General features: G+C 34.6%; 1 protein-coding gene across 2 annotated transcripts in view; it reads right to left on the bottom strand.

Annotated features, from left to right (window-relative positions):
* The window catches only part of CSMD1 (CUB and Sushi multiple domains 1), a 1,108,435-nt gene that overhangs the window by 119,211 nt on the left and 976,906 nt on the right, over positions 1-12,318 (bottom strand). For both annotated transcript variants that reach the window (XM_033053649.1, XM_033053650.1), the window contains exon 42: positions 1,739-1,927. In XM_033053649.1, the coding sequence (XP_032909540.1) occupies positions 1,739-1,927 (189 nt within the window). The remainder of the gene's footprint in view (positions 1-1,738; positions 1,928-12,318) is intronic.

Genomic DNA, 12,318 nt, shown 5'->3' with positions numbered 1-12,318 from the left:
CAGGCATGAAGAAACATAGATTTTTAAAATGAGTAAGTGTATAATCAAATCTTCTAAACTATCAATTGCTAACAGTAGACCACATGTTGATTTACAAATGAATGAAGGCTATACTATTTGTTCTTATACCCATTTACACCTAATTATACTGTGCATGGAAAGACAGTAAACATTTTTAAAATTCCACCCAAAGATACCCAAACCCAGTTAGTCACTTACTGACAATCACGTATGTTATATACCAAGACGTCTACGGCAAATCACTACGACAACTGGATTGCACAAAAGTAAAGTCTTAGAGCACGACTATATGGCATGATTCTGCTATGATTACTTGAGCAGAAATTAATCTAATTTTCTCCCATATACAGATCCCCAGCCTTCAAAAGTGTGTGCAATCTTCTATAGAAAGTTTTCAATTCAAACTTCTAAGAAAATTGGTCATAGCTAGAAAAGTTATTTTGTTATTTCACTCTTTTCTCTCTCAGATCCACTGTCAAATTACAACAGTCAGAGTAACAATTTGTTTTTTCCTGCAGAAAAAACCAGTAATATATCATAATAATAATTTCAGCAGTACTTGGTGGGGCTTTAATGTACACAAATGAATTTTCCACAAAGCAAGTAGTGTACTAAGTGAGAGACAGAAAACTCTTAATGCTCAATTGAAACAGAAAGCAACCTGTTGTCTAGTGAGAAATGGTACCTATAAATGTACACAGCTGCACACACAATAGAGTTGCATGCATTCAGGCCTCAGCTGTGTGGAGGAGATGCAGATGACTGTGGGTAGCTTGGAAGGTAGGATTCATATGCACAGGAACCAGGCCAAATGTACATTGTGAATTATAGAAATGTCAGTAGCAGAGGAGTGCTTTCTTTGAGTTAGAAAAATGAAGATAAAACCACTGAATTGAAACTATGGATGAGGGGACAGGGAAAAGTAAGAACATCTTTGTCTTCATGTCATTATAAATATTAATTCACCTCTTGCATGTTGTTTCAAACTGAACATATATTATTTAATGTTGCTTCATCTAAGAAAACAGAACATTATGATTTATACCATAACAATCTGCTTATCTTATTGTACATCTTCATGTATTTTAGGAAATATGCTTCTCTAGGGAGTAAACATAGTAAGAAAAGACAGAAGACTGGATGCCCTTTGGTACTGCATCCATATCACTAAAATATAAATATGAGGTGCTGTACTAGCTAGGTTTCCGACAAATTCTAAAAACACCAATTGTTTACACTTTCATATAAATTTTTAACTGATATTTTAAAACTTTACCAGATATTTAACATGAAGAAAAATATTACATATATGTTTACAGTGTTTACAGTGAACTTTTAGCATGAATAACTTTGTATTATCTTTGAAAACATTGATAAAGGTGTCTCCATAACCTAACTGCTTTTTAATAAAAGTATCTTTCTGAAATTGTCCATCACATAGAGTTTAAGATCATTTCTGGCACTATCATGAGTTCTCATAGTCAATACAACTGACAGATATTAATAGGAACAATATATCACTGCCAAGGACCATGTTTCATTAAAAAAATATGATTTATAAAACACATAATATTCTGCCTTTATCTGCTTACACAACAGATTAGGATAAAGGCACTGTACTTCAGCAAAAGTTGCATTATGCATAGGCACACAAACAAATATACAAAAATCAGAAAGTATTGTTAGTTCTGAAGGAAAGGTACTACCAGAAAGTTACCTTCACATCTGGGGAAATTATAGTTCCAATTTCTGTTGATCCCATGTTGACAAGTGAGAACAGGCTGCCCCCTCAAAACATATCCAGGATAGCATTCAAATGATACTGACTGTCCCACACTGTAATCTGAGTTGACTATATAGCCATTCAAAAAAGGAGGAGGATCAGGGCAGTTCTGTAACTCATAAGCTGGAAGAGAACAGAAGTACTTTTTATTGCTTAATCAGCTCTCAACAAAGGAAGTACACATTAATGTAAAATCAGTAATAGGTAAACATTGGAATGCCAAGCTCCAGTAATTCAGAGATTAATACATAACAAGAAATAAATCATCCGTTTGCACCAGACAAAAATATTTTAGTAATGTGCAACAGTCATTAATTCCTTAAAACTTTATGAAATACACGATTTTCACAATCCATTGGATTTTGAATATATAGCATAATACACCCAAAAGATCACTTGACCTAAAAAATTAAAAGAATTAATGAATGACTTTAACACAACAGAACACCACAAAAAGCCAAAAAATTACAAATGCCTACTAAAAGAAAGGTCCTTTTATATGTATTTCCATGTGAAAAAATGCTTTAATGATTTGTCATAGTTCATGCTGGGTTCTGTGTTTTGAAGGACACCAAAATATTATTCAGTGAAACACATTTAATTCATTAAAATCTGTGTGATGAAAATTCAGAAGGAGCTTTCATTAACAACATTTACTAAGATATAACGTAAGCAGTTCTATATGAAGCAATAATTTTATACAAATGTTTTGCAGAATTATTTGCAAACAACTTCACATAAATTGGATAGTAAGCAATTGCCATTTAAGAAATAAATGTTAAGAAGTCGAGTGCCCTGCTCTTTTTGAGCACTCAATTTCCAGTTAAGGAATACTTCTGTCAGAAGAAAGTTCAAACAAGAATAATAATACCAGTGTGCTGTACCCACATACATTGTAAAGTCCAAGCTCTAAAAATACAGCAAAAGAATATGATGAACATATTTTTTAAACAAGTATTTTGTTACTTTTTCAAAGTTAACCTTTACAATATTAACATGTTCATCCTAGAAGTGTATACTTATTCTGAAATAGATTGTTTAAACAAGTCATTTCAGCAAGATTAAGCTAAACATATATTTTAGATATGCATAAATTCTTACTTAAAGTGAAGTTGTACTTAACTGCTTCACTGAAGTACAACTACTGTCAATAAAGTTTTTAGTCATTTCTGATTATAGTCATGCTGTGCAATAAAAAGGAGATTTACATTGAGACAGTCTTCTTCTTTCCCCTAATTCCTTCAGTGAATCCAGAATTCAGTGTTTGTAACACTAGAAAATTGGAAAAGGTGTAGAGGTACTAGAAATATTCTGAATCCGCTAAAAAAATCAGATCCTCCTTCTCTCAAATAACAAAAAAATAAGAAAATAAACTTTAAAACTGAGAGTAAAATTTAATTGCTACTGAAGGTAAATACAAAAAGGTTTATTTTCCCTAAATTGTGGATCATTAAATTTTGTGCTAGATGTAGTAACAGTTCATTAATTTTTAATGTTGTTATTACTCCTGCTATCATTTGTGTAGTACTAATACAGATAATGTCATTATTACCAACATCTTTATCCAAAATAGTAGAAAGATTCCTTAACAGTACAGGACTCTTAAGAGTCCTGCATTAAGACTGAAATATTAAACTATATAAAAATGTATTTAGCAAATTATATTAAAAATAGAATAGAAAATTATACCAGCAGGTCAGAGGATCTCACAGATTTTTTTTTTTTTATTTTAAAGATGCAGCAATGCATTGCCCAACAGTTACAATAACAATGTTTTGGAACAACGACTGTAAGTACTGGATGTTTTTTTAAACTTTGATTGTACAACCTCTTGAGGAGATGAATACTGTACTTCCTTATTGGTTAACTTGTTACAATATAGTATTCATAGATTATGTTTTGAAATTACTTAATACAGTCCTCAGAATATTGAAGTTAGTATTAAAATCAGTTTCAGGGAAAAAAAAACTCTCTTACTGATCTACATAAAAAGCTAACACAGGAACCACTCAGGTGAGACAGGAGATCCTGAGGCGTTCCATAGACTAAGGATTTTGTGTATATGTATCAAAAGAGATAAATAGGGAAGGTGATGGGATATTAGGGAGTATTGAAAGTTGGTGTGACAAAAATTATATGAAAAAAGAGGTGGGTATTGTGCTGGTTTCTACTAGGGAATAATTAATTTCTTCTCATTTTTAAAAAATTATCTCATGTTCTGCCAGTGAGGTGGTGCACAATAAAAACGAGATAAACAAAATGGGAGGGAGCATAGGGACAGGTAACCTGAACTGACCAAAGGGATGTTTCATACCATAAAGCATCATGCCTGTTGTATAAATTTTGAGTAGTCACCTAGAAGAATGGCTGATCTGGGTTCAGGAAGGGGTTCTGGCATCAATCAGCAAGTGGTGACAATGCTGTAGACTACAATGAGGCCTGTCCTCAGCCTCCTCCAGGTTTGAAGAGACCAACTGATCTCAGCTGCTCCTCATATGGCTTCTCCTCAAGCCCCTTCACCATCTTTGTTGCTGTCCTTTGGATTCTCTTTAATAGTTTAATCTTGTTTATATTACAGTGCCCAAAACTGTCCCCAGAACTCCAGGTAAGGCTGTCCTAGTACAGAGCAGAGCAGGACAATCCCTCCCTTGCCCAGCTGGCCATACTGTGCCTGATGCCCCCAGAACAGGGTTGGCTCCCCTGGCTGCCAGGGCACTGCTGGCTCAGATCCAGCTTGCCAACAAACAGGACACCCAGGTCACTTTCTGTGGCACTGCTTTCCTGAATCTTGTTACCCAGCCTGTCCATACATCCAGGGTTGGTGCATTCCACATGCAAAATCAAGCACTTTCCCTTGCTGAACTTTCATATCGCTGGTGATTGCCTAATCTTTTAATTGCTGAGGTCTTTTCTGCAGGGCCTCTCTGCCTTTAAGGGAGTCAACAGCTCTTCCCAGTTTTCTTTCATCTAACAGCTTTCTTAATATCCCTTCCAGTCCTGCCTTCAGGTCACCTACAAAGATGTGGGAGAGCAAAGGGGACGGAGCACTGTGGAACCCCACTAGTGACAGCCCTCAGTCTGGTGTCACCCCTGCCACTGTCACCCTTTGCGCCTGACCCGTGAGCCAGTTGCTCACCCATCACACGATGTGTTTATCCAGCTGTGTGCTGGGCATTTTGTCTGGAAGGATCCTGTACGAAACTGTATCAAGGACTTTGCTGAAGTCCAAGAAGATCACACCAACTGACTTCCTTTGGTTCACTAAGTGGGTTGTCTTGTCATGAAAGCAAACCAGGTTTGATAACCAGGATTTCCTCCTCATGAAGAACTGCTGGCTGTGACCAGTGACTGCGTTGTCTTTCTGGTGTTTTTCAGTACCCTCTGGAATAAGCTTCTCCATAACTTTACCAGGCACTGAAGTGAGAATTACAGGCCTGTAGTTTCTGGGGACCTTTTTCTTGCCCTTCTTGAAAACTCTGACAATGTTCATCAGTTTTGTGTCAGCTGGGACCTCTCCAGACTCCCAAGACCGCTCCAAAATCATTGAGAGAGGTTTTGCAATGACATCATCCGGTTCTTTGAAGACTCCTGGATGAATCCCATCAGGCCCCATAGATTTGTAGAAAGCACCCCTTACTGTCATTTGGATTGTAAATGAAAAAAAAACAGAGCCTAGATTTTAAAATTCCAGTTACTCTATTAAGAAATGCATATGCTTTTTGCCTGTTGTAAATAAGGTAAACAAAACACATACAGAAATTTGGGGATTTGTTCTGGCATTCGTTTTAGTAAGAGGAGAAATTGTGCCTAAAGCATATCACCATACATTTGAAAGTCAGTCAGTTAGTGAAAGCACTTGCATATAAGCACAGTAAAACTGTTTGTTTTGCTATTTTAGAAAATAAGGTATAAAATTTTAACATACTCAGTTTTTATTTTCTGGTATAAATTCTGTAGATGACTCCTAAATTATTTGTCAGGTGATCCATGTGACTGTGATATTATGATTTATGGTACACTCAGGAAATATGTTTTATAGTTTTAGTATAAATATTAATTATATTCTTCTCTGTTCTTTTAATTTATGCAATAACACTTGATTTAACAGAACAATTAATTATTCAGTAGTCATGACTAACCAATACTGCCAACAAATACTGACACCACATTTTGCAATAGAAAGCTCTTTTTATGAATGTCATGCCCAAAGACTTGTTTGCTACTCAGCTTTAGAACTGAGAATTTCATTTCACTGCAGAAAAAAAACTCTAGTGCAAGCCTGAAATAAAATGCAAAGGAAATCTCAGAAAAATATTTCATTCCAATATTGGCAGCAGTAAAGTGCTTGAATTTTAAAATTTTCTCATATAGATATTTGGCATTTATTTGTGCAGTATATTTTACAGTGAAAATATTGTAAATCACAAAAGAAATGTAATTGATTCTCTGCTATCTGGTTGTATTTTCCATCTTACATAAACACTAGGGTGACTTATTGGCTTTTCAAGCGCCACATACTCTTAAACACGGAAATAATTGCCTTACAGAAAAATGGTATTAGCAGAGAATTGAGCATGCAATCACTCAAACATTAGGAGAGCTCACAATTAGCTCACTTAAAACTTTTAATTTAGGCTTATGGTACATTCCTCCAGTATCATGGTGGGTATACATGCTTAAAAAAATCCACTTTCCCAGACTAGACTAGCCTACCACCAGTTTTGTTGGAAAGGCCCTTTAAAGTTCATCTAGTTCCAAATTCCCTGTTATGGGAAGATCAGATTGCTACAGTAGATCAGATTGCTAAAGTGCCATCTAATTTGACTTGAAGACTTTAGGGATTAGGTATTCACAAACTTTTCTTGTTTCAGTGTCTCACCACACTCATGTTATGTTCCTTATGTCCAATCTAAATCCATCATCTTTTGTTTCAAAACTGCTGACTTTTCTCAGTAAAGGCCTTGGTTAAAACGTCTCTTCCCTTCTTTTTAAAAAGACCCTCCTAAATACTGAAAGATCACAATAAGGCCTTCTTGAAGCCTTTTTATTTAGGCTGAATCCCAACTCTCCCAGCCTTGCTTCAAAGAAGAGGTGGTCCAGCCTGCTGTTTACATTGTAGTCTTCCTCTGGACCCACTTTAACAGGGCCGTGCCTCTTGTGCTTGAAGCACCAGAGTTGAATGCAGCACTCCAGATGGAGTCTCAAGAGAGCAAAGCAGAGGGGAGAGAATCAATCCCCTTTAATCTGCTGCCATGCCTCTCTCTACAGAAGCCCAGAATGCAGATTGCTGCAGCCCTGGATAAGACTGCCAATCTGGAACCTCCGTTTATTGTTGTAGGCACCAAAGAACATAATCTTTACAAACACCATGACTCAGGACTGGAATCACAAAAACATCACTTAATGATTTAGAAAACAATTTGCTACAAGGCCCTCAAAAGAATGTATTTTATTTTCCTTTTACCATTTCGGCCTTAGGATACAATTTGAAAACCATTTTAGAAAAACAATAAATTTTCAACAGTCCCCCTTTTTATTCCATGATTCCTATGACTCAGAAGTTCCATCATAATGATCTTTTTTCCCAGATAAAGGCCATCAGATTTAACATGTTTAAATCATGTTTTGTATGTGCCATGAGTGTTTGTGGAAGAAAGTGAGGGCAATGAGAACGTTTTTTCTTTGTTTTTCTAGACCATATTGCTCAAACTTTCAAATATATGAGAGTAAGATTCTTGCTTCATATTCAGTTTTATCTTACATTGAAATTCAGAGCAGACTGAAAATAATCTTATAGTTCCAATAATAGGAACTGGGACTTCCACAGTAAAATAATACAAATCAAACATTTATTCTGTTTCCAATTAAAGAAGCTCTAGTCCCTAAAGAGAAAGATATGTGGAAAAAAAAATGTTCAAGAATAATTAAAAGCTGAGGTAACAGGAATTAAAACCCACAAATATATATTAGATCCATTAGAATAATGTGTTTCTTCTGTGCACTAAGTTCCGTTATGAATCTCTCAAAGGCCATAAAACTATTTATTTCTTCTGACCTGGCAATAACATGGCTTGCCAATCAAACTTCCATGACTGTTCTCTCAGAGCTAATGTAAAGAGACTATGTATATCTAAGATATTGAGATTTGAAAGATATGGGGGTCTCAGAACCTCAAGATCACCAGTCAAATGAGATGTCCAAATGCTCTTCTAATTATTTGTGGTTGTTTCCCCTCTGCTGTTTTACATAGGCGGCAAAACAGCAACACTCATAACAAGAGACAGTCTTTCTCAATGTTCCTCTTTTTTAACTAAACAGTACAACATTTACTTCAACAGCAGGAAAAATGTAATTTAACTTAAATGCTACTCTTTGAAAATTAGGCACTTTTAAAGTCCTTACGTTATTTTGAAAAAAAAAATATTATAACTTCTTCCAGTAGTTTAACAGGCAATCACTATGAACATCCTTCCTGCTGCACCTGCAACAAAAGCTTCCACAACACACAGAAATTCAGCAATCCATCTTTAACATTATGGAATACCCACCATTCCCTATGTATTGCAATTGCCAAGCTGAAGGGAAAAGAGAATATGAAAATATTAGAGCATAAAACAATAAGGATCTGAACAGCAGTGGTAGTGAGAGCTGTAATTTCCCCAGGGTTCTGCTAAGGAGACAAAGCTTTTTAATGCATAGAGAAATACACAAGTGATTTAGGTTATGTTTTCAAATCCTGTGCTGTGAGAATTCATGGGCTTAGGATGAGCACTAGATCCCTACAAGTATGGGTTGAAAATATTTTACAGTTCTCAGTGTGTATTCACTTTTCTTCTTCCTAAAAATAATGTGTTCAGAGTACAGTCCCAAGCTATATTAAGATTCAATCTCACAACCATTTTTCTGCCTTCAGAAAATCAGCAGAAAAAATAAGAAAAAGCATTAGTTTCATAATTCACTTGACAAAGTTCATACTCTTTACTATCCCTTGAAAGGAGGGGTTTGCAAAAAACCTTATCTTTCATAAAATTCTAAGATCTCTGGAAAATCCTCCTTTCCTTTTTTTTTTTTTTTTCCTTAATAGCATGCAAGCTTGATTGAATAAGTAGAGCTGTCACCCATCTCCCTTTATTTTTAGATTGTTATCTACAAGAAAAGTATTTACCTGGCAAAAAAATTCTGCTAGGTAAGTGCCCTGTTTAGCAAAAAAGGTAATTATTTTAACTTTTAAAAAATCAGTCCTTGAACTGAAATTAGTTTAGTACCACATAGTAAAACCCCTGAATTTTATCTAAAATCCCTTTTAATGTAATTTAAATACAACAGATCTGATTAGAACTAAGCTATGCAAGTTTGCAGGCACTCCTAATATGCAACACATTCACTAAGACAACTAGAATGGATTTGGCAAATGTGACTGTAACTATGGATTCTTTTCGCTGACTCCTCTTTTTTTTTAAGGGTAAATGAAATTACTTTCACAATTAGAAAAGTAATGCACTTTTTTATCTAAAAACTTTTGTTTCCCCCCAGTTATAGTATATTAGGACATCCCAAAATGAGATCAATTAGAAGCAGTCTGAAAAAAAATCTGTCAGATGTTAGGAGCTCCATTTGCTTTGCTCTGCAAATTCATTTCTAGACATTACAAAATTGGACAACTTAACAGTGTGAGCATCAATAAAAAGAAATTCTTAACTTTCCATATATAACAGGGGTATTTTTGCTCATAAGAAGATTTTGAATGTGACATCCATACCAAGCTCTCATATTTTCTTTCCCACCCATATTTATATCCCATGAACAGTAGTTAGGGAAGACATTGCATATTAAATTGAGTTGTGACAAAGAATATTCTGACTGGGTAACCAGCAAGTTAAACTCTATAGAGTAATGCTGCATCTTTCTTCTCAACCAGGGCATTAGTTCAGAACTGTGGAATTTAACTGAAATTAGACAATGGTTTCAAAATTGCACAAAAAAAAAGTATACTCAGAAAGGTGACAGCCAGACAACAAAACAATGCTAAATTCCATCATCCAAACAAATCAGGCTAAGATTTGTATGGCATTTGATTTACTGAAAGGAAAACAACACTTCTAATAGGGAAGAAAGGAGAAGGAAAAGAGTAACATTGGAGTAATGAAGAATTATTTTTTAAGTCGAGTTTCACTAACTCCAGATAGTCTAGGAGGAAGAGAGAGTAATTGAGAAAGGTAATACTAAAAAGAGTAGAAAAATCCAGAGCTAAACCATCAGAAAAAATAAAAAAGTATCAAGGGTAACAGATGTGTAACAGAAAAAGAAAAATCCGCTATAAAAACCAACGTATACTTTCTATGATAAAAAAATAAAGCAGACAATATAATTGCTTAATTGCAAACCACTGGCATTTTCTTTCAGAGGGCAAGAGAAGCACAGGAAATACATTGAAATAATACTTTCCAAAGTTTGTAGATTATGGATATCTAATTGAATGTACAATTTCCTATATGTTCTAAATTATACTGAGCAAGTTATTTTGGCTCAATAACATGAAGTTATAATATATGACGATCATAGAATTGCTAGATCTTCTCAGTAGAAATGGCTAGTACAATCTTTGATCTCAGAGGCAACAGTGAGAGTATCTCCTTTGTGAAGAACAATAAACACATGCAAGACAATTCATTTTTAAAGAAGAAAGGCCCCATATCTTTTTGTACAATGAAGAAAATAAGTAGATAGATAGAAAACAGAACACAAGTCAATTATAAATTCAATAGAGTCAGCTTAGCTGGTAGATCCTAATTACTTAAAAATCTATCACAACCATGTTACCAAATTTCCACACTAGGAAAAAAACCCCAATAAATCATAAGTATTTTTTAGAATAATTCATTTTTTCCAGCATTTGATTTTTTAATGAAATGGATTATGCTGACAGGTTATTTTAAATGTTATAAAAACATAAATTTTTTGACACATATATACGTGTATGAACATACCCAAACACACACACACACACACATATATAAACTGTCTCCATAGGTAAGGAGTAATACATTGAAATGAACTGCATGAGTTGTCTTTATAAAAGAAATTGCTTTTCTTCTCACTTATGGGAAGCATAGAACTGGATGCATGTTTATGCATATGGTAGTGCAAATATACCCATAACTACACTTTCTGGCAAATGAGATAAATACTAGTTATATTTTTTTATTTGAAATTAGGATTACACAAGTATCAGTTAATTTAACTGCATCTCTTTCTTGGTTCTGATTTTTTATTCTACTATTATAACTATTAGACTAATAACTTAGCTATGAAAAGTCTTATCAAATTATTACTGTTGAGATTTTTTTTTCTGGATTTTTTCTATAAATACTTGGAAAATACTACTACAAGTTTCTGAATTTCAGTGAATAATACTTTTTTGACATTTTATTTTATTTTGAGAATACTTCTGACACAATCTTCATCACTTAAAAGTGTTTTATTATAAGGCCCATGTAACGCAATGCAAAAATGTAATATTTCATAGTACCTTGTTCTGGTTTTAAGTGAATTGCTTTTTCTATGTTTACATAATAGGATAAAATTTTACACTGTCATTGAGGCAGTCATGATCATACATTTGTTGACAGCTGACAAGTTGCAAGTGGGAGAAGTAGAAGGCATGCAACTTATCTAAAAAGCAACTGATTTTAACAAGAGGTGGTTAGAATGGACCAAAAATTGGCAGTTCCTATTGTATCATGCCCTCTTCATCACATTCCCATTTATTCCAGAGTAGACCAAATAGTCCTTCTGGACTAAATAAGAAAGGGAAGAGTAGAAGAAAAGAGTAATAAAACTACGCACTTGTTGAGTAAGCTACAACACTACCTCTAGAAGAATGTGTTTTACAGTCTACAAACAACATAAAATTTAACTATAAATTTCAGGGCAGAAAATGCTGTTAGTCAGGAAGAGCTTGTTATGGCAAGGAAAAACACACTAAATAGAACCAGAACAAAGGGTACTGGAAAATATGTAGAGAATGTATCACATGGCTGTATATTTTACTTATTTGTCATTTCTGTAACTTGACAATCATTATCATTTTTGACTGCTCAGAAGGAAACTAACACTAGGTGGTTGTGATGCGAGAATATTCCATACTTGTCAGACTATGTGACAGAATAAAATTCTACAGATGACAGTGAGTCATGATTTCCTTGTGGGCATGCCTTATGAACATCAGCCTAATTCAGGTGTTCAGAATCTTCCTCACTGCCCATTGACCCCATAGATATGATCTAACTGTAAATGTACATGTGTGTGTATGCAAATAAATGCTATACTGGGTCTGGAAATTATAGAGCTCATAGAGCTTCATAGAAGCTCATATGGTGCTGTGTCTTTGGTTTGTGGTGAAAAGAATACTGATAACACAGTAATGTTCTGGCTGTTGCTGAATAATGTCAAGGCCATCTCTGTCTCTCACTAAGCTCTGCCAGTAAATAAACTGTGAATGTACAATAGGGTGG

Source organism: Catharus ustulatus, chromosome 3 (genome assembly GCF_009819885.2).
Source record: "Catharus ustulatus isolate bCatUst1 chromosome 3, bCatUst1.pri.v2, whole genome shotgun sequence".
NCBI lineage: Eukaryota > Metazoa > Chordata > Aves > Passeriformes > Turdidae > Catharus > Catharus ustulatus.
This window is presented reverse-complemented; position numbering and strand designations above follow the sequence as displayed.